At 37.3% G+C, this 18,782-nt stretch overlaps 1 protein-coding gene across 2 annotated transcripts in view; it reads right to left on the bottom strand.

Moving 5' to 3' along the window:
- LOC128701449 (cell division cycle and apoptosis regulator protein 1) overlaps positions 1-18,782 on the bottom strand; it is a 431,134-nt gene that overhangs the window by 398,767 nt on the left and 13,585 nt on the right. For both annotated transcript variants that reach the window (XM_070088578.1, XM_070088584.1), the window contains exon 2: positions 3,384-3,792. In XM_070088578.1, coding sequence (XP_069944679.1) covers positions 3,384-3,782 — 399 coding nt within the window. In that variant the 5' untranslated portion in view covers positions 3,783-3,792. The remainder of the gene's footprint in view (positions 1-3,383; positions 3,793-18,782) is intronic.

Here is an 18,782-nt window from a genome sequence, read left to right as displayed (position 1 = left end):
AGTACTGTGCCTTGTGGAACAGAGCTCTTCACTATGGCAGCCTCCGATTTAACTCTGTTGACCACTACTCTTTGTGTTCGATTTGTTAGGAAGTTGAAGATCCATCTCCCCACTTTCCCAGTTATTTCTTTAGCACATATTTTATGGGCTATTATGCCATGATCGCATTTGTCAAATGCTTTTGCAAAGTCTGTGTATATTACATCTGCATTCTGATTTTCTTCCAGTGCATCCAAGGCCATATCATAGTGATCCAGTAGTTGTGAGAGGCAGGAGCGACCTGCCCTGAACCCATGTTGCCCTGGATTGTGCAGATTTTGGGAATCCAGGTGATTTGCAATCCTGCTTCTTAGCACTCTTTCAAAGATTTTTATGATGTGGGACGTCAGAGCTATTGGTCTATAGTTCTTAGCTAATGCTTTGCTGCCACCTTTATGGAGTGGAACTATATCCGTTGTTTTAAGTGACTGTGAAATTTCACTCATGTCAAAGCTCCTCCTCCATAGTGTACTTAGGGCACGCGAGAGGGATTTCTTGCAGTTCTTAATGAAAACAGAGTTCCATGAGTCTGGGCACAGGGCTGAGTGCAAGGGCATGTTGTCAATGGCTTTTTCAAAATCTATCGGAATTATACACAACTACTTAGTTATCTATCGGAGTTAGGGTAATGTCGGAAATCTGGCATACATTTATGGATTTTTGAGGCTCATTCATGAAGAAATTATTTGGGTCATCGATCCTCAGACTGATTAGTGGTTCACTAAACACAGAGCCGTACTGGGAATTCAATATTTCACTCATTTCCTTGTTGTCATCTGTGTAAGTCCCATCCTGTCTGAGTAAGGGCCTGATACTAGATGTGGTATTTGCCTTGTTTTTGGCATATGAAATGAAATATTTTGAATTTCTTTCAATTTCACTAATAGCTTTAAGCTCCTCCTGTCTCTCCTGGTTCCTGTAAGAGTCATTTAACTTAAGTTCGATAGTTTCCACTTCCCTGGTCAGCGCCTCCTTTCATGTATCAGATATTCTAGCACACCTGAGGAGCTCAGTGGCTCTTCGTTGTCTTCTGTAGAGGGAGCGTCTTTCTCTCTCCAGTTTACTCCTGCTCTTCTTCTTTCTTAGGGGAATATGCCTAGAACATGCTTCAGCTGCCAGGAAGTTGATCCTTTCAAGGCACTCGTTTGGATCCATGCCATTTAAGATATCTTCCCAACATGTTTCGTTTAGGACATGGTTTACCTGGACCCAGAGAGGGTTAATCCACGACAATCATGAATTAAATTAAGAAAATTTTTAAACTTACAAAAAAAAAAAAATGGTTAAACCAAGGTATGGGTGGGGTTAGAACACACGGCAAACGAATTGTAAAACTCCAGGCCAGTGCGTAAGCCACTAGGCTAGCTGGCTACAATAAGGTCCACACAACTAGGTATATTTATGATTCACTTGCCCTGAGTTCCAACCCCACCCATACTGTGGTTTGTTTGGAATCATGTTGTTATGATTTCATGAGTCATGATGACAGCTTTGAGGGGACTTGAGCTAAAGTTCGTCATGGCCACACTGGTGGGAGAGTCATCTGTAAAAACTTGCAATTGTGGTCACAGTGGGGTCCTACATTCTTATGTTCTTATGAGTGGGAGGGGTTGGTACTGAGGGTGTCACACCAGGTAAGAACCAGGAATAATGGATTTAAGTTGGATAAATTTAGATTTAGAAAGGACATAGGTAAGTACTGGTTTTCTAACAGAGTTGTGGATGCGTGGAACAGTCTTCCTAGTGGGGTGATGGAGGCTAGGACCTTGGGTAGCTTTAAGAAGAGACTGGACAAATATATGAGTGGGAGGGGCTGGGTTTGATTGGTGTCATGGGGTACGGGAGTTATTTCTTGGGTAGCTTTAGGTAGATGTCGTTTTGATAAGGACCTGCCTCGTATGGGCCAGTAGGCCTTCTGCAGTGTTCCTACATTCTTATGTTCTTATGTTCTTGCATCCCTATGGTGTATAAATATACTTATCTACATGAATCTTATTGTAGCCAGCTGGCCCAGTGGCTTACGCACTGGCCTGGAATTTTACGACTCACTTGCTATGGGCTCTAACCCCACCTGTAATGCGTTCTGTTTGAAAGTGTGTTATGATTTTGAGAGTCATACATGGTTAACCCTTTCACTGTCCAGATCCCCAAAACTAAGTGTTCACAATATATACATTAAAAAAAAAAAAATTCTTCTGAAATGGTAGGAAATCTTTTCCTGAAGGCAATAACACCAAAAATACAAAATTTGATGGACAACTTATGGAATTACTCAAGGCCAAGTTAGCGGTCAGGGCACACTTTACACATCACCAACATTAAGTCCTATTCTAAGCCAATTCCAGTGCTCAATTTGACCAAATTCTTAGTTATTTTGCTAGTATGCCTTCTATTCTATCAACTGAGTACAAGAAACAGCCCATTCAACCATCAAAACTACGTATAAAGTGCACAGAATTTGGTAATTTGGCCACTTTTATACAAAATAAACACTAGACATTCCAGGCACTAAAACTACCTTTGCTCTGTGCAATAACCAAATTTCCAATCCTCTCCTATATTATACTTGCATTCCATTTTTAATTCATCACAAAAAAATCACAAAGGCTTACCCTATTTCTTGGATAATAAGGATCATGGCATCCTAATAATCGAATCAGATCAAGAAAAAGCCCATGAAACAGACCTCGGGTGTAATGAAGGCCTGACCCATCATCAGGAATACTGGCAAAAATCATATATTTCTGCTACTTTGAGACTGATTTCAAGCTACTTTCAGCTATGGAACCAACTAAAATCATCTTTATTTCAGTAGTATGTCTTCTATTCTATGAATGATACATAGAAGCAGCCAATTAAATCATAAAAACTATCCTAGAAAATACCTCGAAATCAATATTTTAAACCAAACACGTGGTCAGATTTTCGCTTTTCTCATCAAGCACTGTGTAAGGCAGAATTATTTTTATATTGTGCAAACTCAACACACAGACCCATTATCTCATTTCTTGGCCAAAATTTACCACGTTTACAGCTTATCTCTCTGAGTTTAGCTCATGATGTAGATCTACATGACTGACCCTGCTGTCAATGTAGTTCTACATGACAGATAGTCACAGGGTTAATCTCAGACTACTATATGACACGAGTCAATCAACAATTAAGAAATTACAGAAAACATGTTTGATTCTGAATCTTTAAAATACAATATCTTATTTACATCACCAGATTACACAAAATAATAAGCAACTTAAAACATTTTTGCTACTAAACTTCTTTAAAATAATATATAAACAGTGTTCAACAATATTAAGCATGAAATTACAAATTAATTTGTGGTTTACCTGAGGCTGAGGTTGTGGCTGTCCCTGTGGCTGGGGCTGTGGTTGAATCTGGGGCTGCATTTGCGAGTTAGTCATCTGGGCAGGATTGACAAGACTGGGGGGCTGTAAGGCCTGGGTTATGGGTGGCTGACCCATGAGGCTGCTTCCTGTTGTTGGTTGACCTATTGTCTGCTGGGTGATGGCAGGCTGACCAAGTGTTTGTAAACCCCCTAAACCTGGTGGCTGAATCATGCTTTGTTGAACAGGTGCATACTGTGGTTGCTGAGGAGCACCACCCAGCACCAGTTGTTGACTTGGTGCTGATGGGTGCTGGCCCAGGAGAGATGGCTGCAGCTGTGGGGTTGTCTGCGGCCTCTGCTGCCATGGTGGAGGTGCTTTTCCACCACCAAACTGTGCCATCCTCCCTCACCTGAAGATGTATCAATAAGCATTATGATGATAGTCATAACTACCTTGATTATATTAATCAAGGTAGTGATGCAGCACATCACAGATAAAATTTACCTGTAAAATGTCTCTTCACACCCTGGAGCAGGTATGAGCTACAAGAACCAGATACTGTATTTTTTTATATTCAGCCTCTCCTCACTTACAATCAGCTCTCCACCCAGTATGCAAACCTAAGGATATTAGAGCTGATTTCCTCTATTCTGTGTATTACAGTACACAGCGCACTACTGTACAAACATTTAAAAATATACCAAAAATGTTATAAATAGTGCAAAGGTGACATTAAAAAAATATCTAAAGACAGTTGACACAAACCCACTACCAGTACAGTATGCTCTTAGCTTAACGACCAATTCACTTACCGACCTACTCTTAGGAACAACTCCGTCGTTAAGTGAGGAGAGGCTGTACTGTACTATATATTAACTCTATTAATAGTTATTTAATTTAATTCTGATCTTATTCCAATATAATAATTAAGAATATGACATGCATAAAGGGATAAAAAAAATCCATAAAAAGCTAAAAAAAAAATTGTGCTGAAAATAAATAACCAAGACAAAACTCAAAACAATGGATACAGGTGGGATCATTGCTATTTTTGAAAGGATATTAAAAAAAAAAATGGTAATAGAGCTGTAGATGAGTAGAACAAACTGAAAAGCAGTGTCACTGAAGTGAGCACCTTGAATTTTTAAAAACAGGTTAGACAAACACATACATGACAATGGATAAATAGAATGGGCCAGGTATACTGCAGTGGAACTCTTATATGCTCTTATATTACAGTATAATGAGTATATGAAAAGATGCATGCTATGAGGCAACTAATAGAATTTCTTCAATTCATACTACACAACTGTTATATCCTCATTAGCATGCAAAAGACCATCATCCTATAACTCTCCAAATTATTTTAAAATCTACTACAGGTCCGCCATCACAAATCCGGCAATCAGTTATTCGGCACTAATTTTGGCTAGCATAATTTCAAATTTCCAGGGTCACCACACCAACCTGCTGGTACTGTTTGGTGGCGCTACTTGCTGCATAAGTCATTCCAATTTCTTTCTCCATTTATTGTTATAACCTGCTTACTTTTAGCCCTAGCCATGGTTCCAATGAACAAAAGAAATGCTTCTCATTATGTAAAGCACCAACACAGTACATTGTCCATTAAAGATAAGGTGGCTTTAAAGCCACTGTCGGTTGCCATGAGCTCAGTCTCGTGATGCAGGAGAATATGCTTTATTATTACGCTAATATCAACACTACAGCTTATTTGCCTATCACAATTGATCTAATATGACATAATAAACAATATAAATAACATAAAACAAGTTAAATACTTCAGAATAAATAATATTTGGCTTAACACCGAGCAGTTCGACAGAGTTATGAAGAGGATATGGTAAACAAATACCATTCTCCTATCCCTGTCTTGGGGGCTTATATTAGAAAAAAGGGAGTGTAGCATAGGGCTAACTGTGATATACACTCGTACTGCACCATAAACCTGAAACAAAAAAGTTATTTTCTCTATATAGATTATCACACATAGCAGCATATATGTAGAGAACCTAGGATAACCCAAAAAAGTCAACGCGGTTTATTTCTAGTACCTGGCTTGGGTTAGCCATATATGATTTTTGGTAAATATTCGATTCCCAGCCAGGGTAGAAACATTAGGCGTGTTTCTTTACAACTGTTGTCTATATTTACCCATCAGTAAATGGGTACCTGGGTGTTAGCCGACTAGTGTGGGTGTTATCCTGGGACACTGACCTAATTTTCTTGAAATGCTCTGCATAACAAGCGGCTTTCTATATATAGTAGTAGTATGTCACTGATGTCAGCTAGGCCTGTATACCTTATACATGTACGTGTAGTAAATAAAGATATTATTATTATTATTTTCTCAATTGTTTGTTGGGTTATCATATTGAAACTTGGGCAATGTATGATGGAAAGATACTTCTTAACATGCACCAAAAATGAAAGAAATCAGACCATAAATAGTGGAGTTCACTTCTCAGCCATTAGCAGCCGCTCAGCGGTATATTTTTGTATGGTTTTTATGATTATATTCCCATTTTTTCGGTCTCATTTGATAGAATGAAAGATATATTACAGAAATAGATATGATTTTGATTGTTTTCATGATGAAAAGTACCTGAAATTGCGCTCACAGTAGCAAAAATTTTCTATTCTTTAGCGAAGCTCAAGAGTAAACAAATGATGTCACCGTCCAATACCTGTCCGCCTGCCAGTCCAAATTCCAATACGGAGCCAAGAATGGGTTGACATTTATTTATTTATTTATTTATTTATTTATTTAGAAATTTTAGCATACATACAGAGGTACAAAAAAAATACTGGTAAGAGCAGCATGCCAAAGCCACTTATATGCAAAGCATTACGGGCTGGCTTAAAATTAACTTAAGATTAACTAAGCAATGATGAAATCAGTGATAAGACATTATTGTAAACAGATAACTATAAAGCACAAATGAGTATTACAAAGACAGGTCATATGGTTGCATGCATTGCTGTTCATTCAGTAGAATGGAGTATTCTGTTAGGTAGTGTATTTAAAAAAATAACAAAGTTAGATAGGGTCCTAGGTTTAACATTTATGTGATATAATTGTGAGTAACATTTTGGATATACAATTTATAAGGTTCAGTTATTCAGTATTTATTTGGTTTTGAGTGAGTAAGTGAACTTTGAGAAGAGACTTGAATTTATAAACAGGTAGTGTTTCTTTTATATTTACAGGTAATGAATTCCAGATTTTAGGGCCTTTTATGTGCATTGAGTTTTTGCATAGCGTGAGATGGACACGAGGAACATCAAAGAGTGATCTGTGCCTTGTGTTATGGTCATGTGTTCTAATGAGGTTGGCAAGGAGATGTTTGAGGGGAGGGTTAATATCAGAGTTAAGTGTTCTATGTATGTAATAGGTGCAATAATAAGTATGGATGTTTTGTATGGTGAGTAGGTTGAGTGTTTTGAATATTGGTGGAGTGTGTTGCCTGTAGTGGGAATTTGTTATCATTCTAACTGCAGCCTTTTGTTGGGTAATTAGTGGTCTGAGATGTTTAATTGTTGTTGAGCCCCATGCACAAATTCCATAGGTGAGATAGGGGTAAATAAGAGAGTGATAAAGGGCCAGGAGGGCTGACTGTGGAACATAGTACCGTATCTTCGATAGTATGCCTACAGTCTTGGAAATTTTCTTAGAAATTTGTTGTATATGTGTATGAAATTTGAGTCTATTATCGAGGTGGATTCCTAAGAATTTTCCCTCTGTTAGCTTTGTGATAGGTGATCCGTTTATCGTTATGTTAAGAGGTACATCTGTAGCTCTGTTACCAAACTGAATGAAGTAGGTTTTGTCAATGTTTAGTGTAAGTTTGTTAGTCCTCATCCAGGTAGATATTTTCTGTAATTCGGTGTTTACAGTATTGGCTAGCGTGACTGGGCTCGGGTGAGAGAAGACGTATGTAGTGTCACTTGCAAAAAGTGTGGGTTTGAGTAATTGCGAAGCATTTGGTAGGTCATTTATGTATAGGAGAAAGAGAAGAGGGCCAAGGACACTTCCCTGTGGGACACCAACTGTAATTGGTTGTGCGGAAGAGCTTGCCCCATTTGCGTACACATATTGGCTTCTGTTGCTGAGGCAAGACTTGAGGTAGTTGAGGGAGTGCCCTCTAATACCATAGTGTGACAATTTTACGTGGAGCAAGTCATGGTCAACTGTATCAAAAGCTTTATGTAAGTCAATGAAGATCCCCAGTGGGACTTCTTTTTTCTCTATTGCAGTGTATATATGTTCTAGCATGTGTATAATAGCATCATTAGTATTTTTATTAGGCCTGAATCCAAATTAGCAGGGGTTGAGAATGTTTTGGGAGATGAGGTAGGAGTAGATTCGTTTATGAATTAATTTTTCGAAGATTTTTGAGAGAGGGTGTAAATTGGATATTGGCCTATAGTTATTCAACTCTGTTTGGTCTCCTCCTTTATGGATCGGGGAGACCCTTGCTATTTTGAGAACTGTAGGGAAGGTGGAGGATTCAATGGATTTGTTAAAGAGTGTTGCAATGATTGGTGATAGTACTTGTGACGCTTTTTTGTATATAAAGGGTGGTAAGGTATTTAAATCTCCTGCCTTGTTTTTCAGTGCGTTGATAATAAGGGAGACTTCGTATGGGTTAGTCAGAGCTAGGAACAGTGTGTTCGGGTAGTTGCCAGTGAGGTAGTCATTTGGTGGGGTATCTGAGCTTGGGATTTTATTGGCAAGGTTTTGACCTATAGTGGAGAAGAAATCATTGAGTCTGTTTGCTGTTTCTGTTGGTGAGAGTTGGGGTTCATCTGATTTTGCTAATTTTATTTCGCTATGTCGTGATATCTTTTTTGTTCCCAGAATTTCTGATAGGGTCTTCCAGGTCTTTTTTATATCAACTCGTAAGTTGGATAATCTGTTCTCATAATACAATTTTTTTGCCCTTCTTATCAGGCTGGTTAGGATTGACGAGTAACGTTTTGTTTGGTCTCTGGTTATGTGACCCATTCTGTACTGTTTTTCAAATCGGTGTTTTGTATTTATGGATTTGAGAATGCTGGGTGTTAGCCAGGGACTGTTCAGTCTCTTAGCTGTCATCTGTTTAGTTTTTTTAGGGCAGTGCTTGTTATAAAGGTATTGGGTCTTTTTTAGAAAATTATTAAAACATTCGTCAATATCTGTATAGATTTCTAGCTCAGTGTGCCAGTCAATGTTTGTTACTGCTGTTGTGAAGTTATTAATGGCTGCCTCATTGTGAAGTCTGAAGGTGACTTTAGTAATGTCTTGGGGTATTATTTTACCAAGAGTTGTTATGAGGAAAGTAGGGTAGTGGTCTGTGGTATTATCTGTAATTATGCCTGATTTTAAAGGGGATATGGTGTTGGTCCAGATGTGGTCAAGTAGGGAAACACTAGTCTCTGTAACTCTTGTAGGTTTTGTTACTGTTGGTAGCAACATGCAGTTACTCATTGTGTTTGTGAATTCAGTAACGTGTGGGTCCTGGTCTTGCAGGAGATTTATGTTGAAGTCACCTGAGAGTAGTAAGTGATCTTTGTTCATGCGTGCATCAGTTATCATACTTCCTAGGTTTTGACTAAATTGGCTAATGTTTGATTGTGGAACTCTGTAGATGTTTATCACTGTGAGAGGTTTTTGTAGGTATTTGGATTTGAATTTAGCTATTATATATTCCCCATGTTCATCCCTTGTGCAAGTATTAGTGATACATTCTAGTTGGTCTGAGTAGTATATAGCAGTGCCACCCCCTTGTTGGTCTGGCCTACAGTTGTGTATGGCTGTGTAACCAGGAATGGCATAGACATCTGTAGTATCAGGCTTTAGCCAGGTTTCAGTTAGTGTAATGATGGACATATTGGCATGCAAGGAATTTAGTAATGTTAGGAGGTCATCATAATGCTTGCTTAAAGATCTGATATTGTAGTTAAAGATAGTTATGTTGTTGTTGGCTCTGAGAAGTGCCTTTGATTGTTCTGCTGTGTAGTAATTACAGTAATTGTTTGAATCATTTAAGTCATTAAATAAGAGGTTGGTATCAGGATCAATGCTTGTAATCATAAGATTTGTAGTGAATCTATAGTTAGAATTAAGTAAAAAATAAAGTAAATATTCTAAAGCTAAAAAAAATAGCACCTGAATTATTTAACAAATGTAAAAATAATGAGCTAAGGTAGTTTTTTAAAGCTAAAATAAAGGAGACAATATAAAAGGGACTAAAATAATTTGTGGTGAACAAATAAAGTGATGATCAAATAATGGAGCTTGGGAATATGATAGTAGGTAGTACTTTAAAGGTAATTCTTTAAAGTTAGAATTATAATATAAAATTATAATATAAAAGGGACTAATATAAGTTGTGGTGAACAATAAAGTGGTAATCAAATAAATGAGCTTTGGAGTATAATGGCAAAATAGTGAACTTATTAACTTTAGCACCTGAGAATAGCACCTTGATTATTTTAACAATTGTGAATATATGAGCTAAGGTAGTTATATAAAGCTAAAATAAAGGAAAAAAAAATATATAAGGGACTACAATTAAGTAATGGTAAACAAGTTAAATGGACAGATAGTCACTATGAAATAATATTGGTTTAGGAGTAAGATCTGATTTGTAATATTAAATAAGTTGAGCAGTTTATTGCACAATAAAAAGTAAAAAAAAAATGAGGTAGTTGGTACTAGCTAGCAAAAGATAGTTTTGGTACTTGCAAAAAAGTAATTGGAATATACACTAATTGCACACACAATAAAAAGTGACTAAAAAAACAAGTAGTGGTAAACAAAATTAAATGGACAGGTAAGAACAATGAATAATATTAATTTGGAGTAAGATTTGACTTGTAACAAAATTATGAGCAATTAATAGCAGTAAGAAAGAAGTAAAAAAGTATTGGAGGTAGTTAGCATTAGCTTGTGATGAAAAAAATAATAAAAATAATAATGCACAATATAATAGTAAGGTACACTATATGCACCACACGTATATATGTATTAAGGGCACTTATCTAATCTGTTACAGAAATGACAGCTTTTCTAAGGAAGGTAGAGAAATCGTGTTCGTTTAAGATAGTATATTGTTGTCCTGTTGATGTTTTCCTTACTAGTATTGTCCCATCTCGCGTGAAACACTGATGTATTTTGTTTTCCTGTTTAAGTTTTCTCAGCCTGAACAGAAGGTTTTGACGTTTTCTTGTTAGACACTCATTTATGTACACTCCATTTTTCATTGTAATTGCTGATTTAATTAGGTCCTTTCTTTTATCGTATGAATGAAGTCTGATCATTATACTGTGTTTACTTCCTGGTTTTCCTAACAAACGTGTTTCTTTGATTTCATTGTTTTGCACGATGACTTGTACGTGGTCCTGTATTATCCTGACAGCAGTTTCTTTGCACTGAGCTTGTGTTATGTCACTTGGAATGCGTGGACTGTTTATTGTAACTGCATCAGACAACTTATCTTGTTCAGTTTTGTCATCTTGGAAATCAAGGTATTCATTATTTATACAATTATTACAATAATGCAGCAGTCTGCATAACAGTAAATCTTCTATTTTTTGTGAATAAAAATTCCAAATGGTAAGCAAGAGTAATATAAGAGGGGCCTGTAGCCGTGACTAATGAACAGAGAAAATGTTATTTTAGTGCCAGGAATATCTGCATTGCTTATTCTGGACCCTATTTTGAAATTGGCATCTGTTGAAATTTGAGTGAAATTGGCCAAATTGCCAATTTCTGACCACTTTATTGGGTAGTTGAAATAAGTGAATGGGCGGTTTCTTGTACTTAGTCGACAGACTAGAAGTAAATAAGTAAGTTTATTCAGGTATACACAAATACAGTTACATAGATTATCATACATAGCAGCGTATGTATAGACAAAGTGACTCATTTCCAGTACCTGGCTTGGGCTTGTCGTATGTGATTTTGGGTAAATATTTTTTTTCTCAGTTGTTTGTTGGGCTATCTCATTGAAACTTGGGCAATGTATGTTAAGATGCTTCTTAACGTACAACAAAAATAAAAAAGACAGACGATAAATAAGGGAGTTCACTTCTCAGACATTAGCCACCTCTTTGCGGTATATTTTCGCATGGTTTTTATGGTTGTATTCTTGTTTTTTTGGTCTCATTTGATGGAATGGAAGATATATTATTACATGATTTTGATTGCTTTCATGACGAAAAGTACCTTGAAATTGAGCTCAAAGTAGCAGAAATGTTCGATTTTTGCCGATGTTCAATAAACTTTGTGTAAGTCAAGTTGGTTAATTTTATTAAGTGTATTCTACCCTAACCATTCTGTAATGGGGCAAACTCAGTAATCCGGCACACTACAGGTCCCAGTGATGCCAGATTTGTGATGGAGGACCTGTACAGTAATGACGGAATCACCTCAGACAATTTTCTGCAATCAAGTGTATCATATGAATTTATACTAAAGCAACTAAGGAAAACTTAGTCCAAAGGACTGAATCTTTTAAACATTCAAGCCAAGTTCCTAATGGATGGTGCCCCTGACTTAAAGTACCAGTAATCCACATAATAAATTTTTCTATCGCCTATAATATTGAGCCAGAGGAGCTCAAATCAGTACAAGGCAACTTCCATTTTCAAGAAAAATAGTATATCAGTATACACTTACCATTATGCCCAAAATACTTCAGATGGAAGTACATATAGTGAATTATCAGGTAGTAGTGTACGGTAATACTAACATCTTAATTAAATATACAGTGGACCCTCAGTTTTTGTGTTTAACCCATTCCAGAGAGACCGGCGAAAGTGGAAATCAGCGAAAACTGAAACCATTTCCCCCATAAGAAATAATATAAATCCAATTAATTTGTTCCAACAAAAAATTTTTTTTTTACGTTAAGTACAGATTTACATACAGAAAAGAATGAGCATTCAACATGACACTTACCTTTATTGAAGATTCTTAGTGTATGGAAGACAGGGAGGAGGGGAGAGGGAAGAGAGGTTATTCTTTGGAAGGGGACTCCCCCTCCATAAGGACTCTAGGTACCAAGTCCTTATCCAGGGTCACTTCCTTTCTATGTTTTTTAATGGCACAAATCTTTCCATCCTACTCCACATTGCACAAATCTCCATTACTACCACCCTCTACCACTGTCATTACCACTCTCTACCAACATCACAACCACTACCACCCTCTACCACCATCACAACCACAACCACCCTCTACCACCATCATAACCACAACCACCCTCTACCACCATCATAACCACAACCACCCTCTACCACCATCACAAACACTACCACCCTCTACCACCATCACTACCATCCTATACCATCACAACCACTACCACCCTCTAGCACCATCACTACCACCATCACAACCATTACTACCCTCTACCACCACCACTACCACCCTCTACATGTACCACCACCACTTTCGTATTTTTCAACAAACTTTTTCTTGAATTCTATCATGTTTCTCACATTCTTTATCAAAGGGCTGGCACTAGAAGCTTTCTTTGGGCCCATGGTGGCTTATTTAGCAGTCACACACAATAAACAAGCGCCAAAAACAATGGATTATTACGAAATATTTCGTATGACCTCGCAGGATATGTTCACTCACCGAGAAAGAACTTGACACTGCCAGAGAATGCGTGGGGGAGGAGGCCTTGTGTGCGCGCTGGGCACTGGACAGGTTCCATACCATAAACAAAAATGGAACCAATATTTTGACAAAAAAAACTCGGTGAAAATGGAAATCGGCAATAACGGAGATCGACGAAAAGGGAGGGTCCACTGTACTATACCATAATTTCCAGTCAGGTTTCAGAGAATCTCATTCAGCCAACATGTACTTCCCTAATTCATCTTATGCATTATATTAAGGGCCCAAATTTCAAGAGGTAATTTTTACATTAATGGCTACTATATACCCAGAAAAGACTTCTGAAACACTGTTATGTAAAAAACTAAAAGTAATTGGTATAGACTCTCTGAGGATTGATTCAAGTGTTACTTGTAGAACATTAAACAAAGTGTTAAAGCTAATACTGAATCAGAACCCTTGCTGATATTTGGAGTTTAACATTAACAAAAAGTATTTTCAGTGCCCTATTCTTCTTAGGCTATGTAAATTAAATGCCCATTAGTGTAAACGGGAACTCTTATATAATGTATGCAGATGACAATTCAGGCCAACACCAAAAGGATATAACTGAAGTTTTATAAGTGGAGCTTAAATCATGCAAATAATAATTAGCAGACAAATTGTTTCTGCATCTCAAGAAAATAGAAGCTGTTTAGTCTGGATCACTGTGTGAACTGGAGAGACTACAGGCATACCTTGCTAATAGGGCAATTTGTTTTACTACACTTCACTAATATGGCACAGTGGACTCCTGGATTACGTAATTAATCCATTCCAGAGAAAGTGACTTATCCCGAATCTTACTTATTCCGAATTAATTTTCCCCATAAGAAACAACAGAACTCCAATTTATCCGTTTCAGACACCCAAAAGTATTAAAAAAATGTTTTCTACATGAAATATACATTTACCTACACAAAAAACAATGGTACATGAAGAATAAAATAATAATATCATCACACTTACCTTTATTGAAGACATGGTAATGTATGGAAGACGGGAGCAGGGGAGAGGATGGAGGAGTTTACAATTGTTTGGAAGGGGAATCCCCTTACATGAAGACTTCAGGTACCAAATCCTTATCCTGGGTTACTTTCCTTCTTTATTTTTTAATGCCATTAGGACCAGATTGAGAGTCACTGGACCCCTGTAACTCAAAAAAGTGTTCCAGAGAGGTCTGTTTCTGGCGTATGTTAGGAATTGTGTTGGGAGACAGGACAGGATAATCCTTCAATATGACACTAATATCAGCTCTATGGCTTATTTATCTAGTATAGTTCATCTTATATGACATAATAAACAATAATAATAACACAGTAATGAATAAAATATGGCATTAAGAATGTCACAAGTGGTGGTGTGTCGTTTGTTGTTGGGTGTATAAGGGCCACTGAAAGATAAGCCTTATATAGTGGTGGTGAAGGCGGCAGCAGAGGCAGCGGTGTTAGTCAGTCGCCCTATATACCTCCAACAACAATGGAGGAGTCAGTTTTGTGCTATCCTTTTTCAATCGATTAACTGCTAAACTTACTTGCTACACTGTTAATACTACACTTAAACGCTGGCTGGCACTATAGCCTTTGTCAACTTCTGCTGCTATAGTATCATACATACTGCAGAATCACTGAAAAAGGTACATACTCCCCTCTCTCTCAGCCCTTTACCACAGGGCTGGCTGACACCAGAAACTTTCTTTGGGCCTATGGTGGCTTATTTAGCAGCTACAAGCATTAAAAAGAATGGAATAATACAAAATTTATCATATGAACGAGTGGGATTGTCCTCACTGGCTGGTAAACAATGGTACACTGGCTGTACATGGAGAATCGGGGCCGCTCAGGCCGCGCGGACAAGTTCCGGACGAATGACTTATACCAAGTTCAGTGACGTTCACCGAGCCAATATTTATTAAGAATATTACTTATTCCGATGACAACTAAATCTGGGGGTCCACTGTATTTAATTACAGCCTCTCCTGACTTAGCAACGTGCTCGTTTACCAACAACTCGGACTTACAACTGGCTCTCTGACCAGTGTGCATACCTAAATAATGTATATTAGAGCTTATTTCCTCTATTCTGTTTATTAAAATATATACAGTACACTACTGTATAAACATTTAAAAATACAGTGATACCTCGGGATACAAACAGCTCAAAACTCGAACAATTATGTAAGTGTATTTATGTAAGTGCTTTTGCAAGTGTATTTTTGGGGGTCTGAAAAAGATTAATCTAATTTACATTATACCTTATGGGAACAAATTCGTTCGGTATCAGCACTCAAACAGCCTTCTGGAACGAATTAAGTTCGTATCCCGAGGTATCACTGTATACTAAAAATGTTATAAATGGTGCAAAGGCGACATTAAAACAATATCAAAGATGACTGACACAAACCCACTCCCATTACAGTATACTCCTTGCTTAGTGACAAATTTGTTTACCAACGTGGTCTTAGGAACGGAACTCCGTCGTTAAGTGAGGAGAGGCTGTATATTTGTTTACTGTTTTCGGCAGTGACGAACACATTGGCTGACCGACGCCATTTTATGAAAAATAGGCTGTAATTCGCTTTAAGGTGATATTCGCTTTATGGCAGTGGTCTGGAACCTAACCTGTTATAATATTAGCAAGGTGTAACAAAAAACTTGCCTTAATGGTAACTTTTGTGAAACATCTTAGAATACGTATCCTTTGATTTGTACTTACCATCTGAGTAGTTAACAATTAATGTAATAAAAATAAAGGAATACCAGATTAACAAATCTTTATAGAGAGGACCAATGCTTACTAGCTCAAGCATGCAAATCACTTTGTCATATAGAGTACTGCTGTATAAGAGGAAAAGCAGAGGGCCAAGGATGCTCCTCTGTAAAATGGCAATGTCCACAGGTCTTGTTGAAGCGGTTGTACCCTTGGTGGAGATGTATTGGTGTCTGTTGGTAAGGTAAGACTTAATATATGCAAGGGCATAACTTATGATACTGTAATGATCAAGTCTGAGGTGAAGGAAGCTGTGGCCTACTTCATCAAAAGCTTTCCTAAAGTCAATAAAGAGGTCTAGTGGATATTCATTATTTTCAAGAGCTGTGTGTAAAGTTTGTCTATCATTATTATGAATGCATCATTTGTGTCTTGTTTCCTTGCCATAAGACACAAAACTCTCGTTTGCTATCACCACTGTCTGACCCAAACTATGTAAACACTCAATGCACATAAAAGGCTCTGAAATCTAGAACTTAGTGCCTGAAGATTCCAAAAGGCCCTTATCTACCAACTGCTTCAAAGCTATTGTTTAATAGCCCTTTATTTGCTTAATGTGATCTTGACAGTAATACATTATGTCAAACAAATCCTGAAACCTATTGTTTTTATCCAAATTCTGTTCTTGTTCCATATTTCCTTCAACTCCCGATTTTCATTGATTTACGTAAAGTTTTTGATAAAGTCGACCATCAACTGCTGTACACTAAATTAACACACTATGGTATAAGAGGCCACTCCCTAAACTACCTAAAGTCATACCTTAGCAACAGAAGCCAATATGTGTATGTAAATGGTGCAAACTCTTCCACACAACCAATCACAGTCGGAGTCCCACAGGGAAGCGTCCTTGGACCACTCCTATTTCTCATCTACATCAACGACCTACCTAATGCATCACAGCTCCTCAAATCCATATTATTTGCAGATGATACTACATACGTCTTCTCTCACCCAAACCCAGTCATACTCACCAACACAGTTAATGCCAAATTGCAGAAAATATCTGCCTGGATGATGACTAATAAACTTACACTGAATACTGACAAAACCTAGTTCATTCAGTTTGGAAACAAAGCTGCAAATGTTCCACTTAACATAACGCTAAACAGATCACCCATCACAAGACTCACGGAGAGAAAATTTCTAGGAATCCACCTTGATAGTCGCCTCAAGTTCCAGACATACATACAGTGGAACCTCAAATATTGAACTTTCTTCAGTCCAGAAGGCTGTCCAAGTGCCGTTACCGAATGAATTTATTCCCATCAGGAATAATGTAAATTAGATTAGCCCATTTCAAACCCTCAAAAATACACTTATAAAAGCACTTACAAAAACACACTTACATAATTGGTTGAGTTGGTAGCAGTTCAATTTTTGAGGTTCCACTGTACAACAAATAACCAAGAAAATCTCTAAGACTGTAGGCATATTATCAAAGATACGATACCATGTTCCACAATCAGCTCTCCTTGCACTGTATCATTCACTCATCTACCCTTATCTCACACATGGAATTTGTGCATGGGGATCAACAACATTAAATCACCTAAGACCACTAATAACTCAGCAAAAGGCAGCAGTCAGAATGATAACAAATTCCCACTCCCGCCAGCATACTCCACCAATATTCAAAAGTCTAAATCTACTCACCATTAAGAACATCCATACTTATTCATGTGCCTACTACATACATAGAACAATACAGGCAAACATAAACCCTCCACTCAAACTTTTCCTCGCCGATCTTAACAGGACACACGACCATAACACAAGACACAGATCTCTTTTTGATGTACCCCGTGTCCATATCACACTGTGTAAAAACTCTATGCACATAAAGGGCCCCAAAATTTGGAATTCATTACCAGTAAATGCCAAAGTAACCTGGTCTGAAAATCAATTTAAGATTCTTCTTAAAAGCCACTTAATCACCCTAGACTAAATACTCAATATTTAACACTACCAATAAATCTACCAGTTACCTAAAACTTCATGACTAGACAACCAAGCTCATATATTGACAAATTACCACATAGAAGTGTATATACCTACCAAAATCAGTATTGCCCTTCACCAAATTGTAGCAGTCTCATTCTGTAAACTACTCCTGAATCATGTTTCATAAAAAGCATTTTTGAATACATGAATATATCCTTTGGGTTGTATAAATTAGATTCACTTATTATTAATAGAACTACTGTACAACTATGATAATTTCTTTAGTGATAAGTAGTCAGTAAGCCATTAAATTAAGTCAGCCCATAATGCCAAGGCATAATAGAGGCTCTCTTTGCACTACAACCCATCACTGTAAAAATATAATCTCAATGTACTACTTGCAAAGAAATAAATGAATCTGAACCTGAATATACTATATACCATCTCATCATATTTGCAACTTGTGTTGTAATTTACCTAGTACCACTCAACTCTGCTAAACTTATTGTGATTTTTGGTATGAATTAATCGAGTAAGTTTTAAGAATAGTATATGTTAAGCTTTGCTCAAGATGCTATGCATTAGCACCACTTGCTTTAGTGATGAATATGGAGAATACATATTTTTGCTAATTTTACTGTAAAAAACCTTAAGACGCCTATAACAATTGGTGCCATTTACCGGATACCCCACACAAACATCCCAAATTTCAGTGAGAAATTAAAGGCACTAATAACAAACAGACAAATGAATAAGCACCACCTTCTCTTAGCTGGAGACTTCAACATAAACCTTGGCCTACTAGATGATCAGCCTGTAACTGATTTCATCAACAATATGAACAACACACTTCTCATACCAACAATAACTAAACCAACCAGGCTCACTGAAACAAGTGCAACCATAATAGACCACATATGGACCAATATACTAGCCCCCATTAAATCAGGGATAATCACAGATAGCACTACAGACCACTACCCTACCTTCCTCTTGACAAACATTAGTAAACCACCACT

The sequence above is a fragment of the Cherax quadricarinatus genome, chromosome 2 (assembly GCF_038502225.1).
Source record: "Cherax quadricarinatus isolate ZL_2023a chromosome 2, ASM3850222v1, whole genome shotgun sequence".
NCBI lineage: Eukaryota > Metazoa > Arthropoda > Malacostraca > Decapoda > Parastacidae > Cherax > Cherax quadricarinatus.
This window is presented reverse-complemented; position numbering and strand designations above follow the sequence as displayed.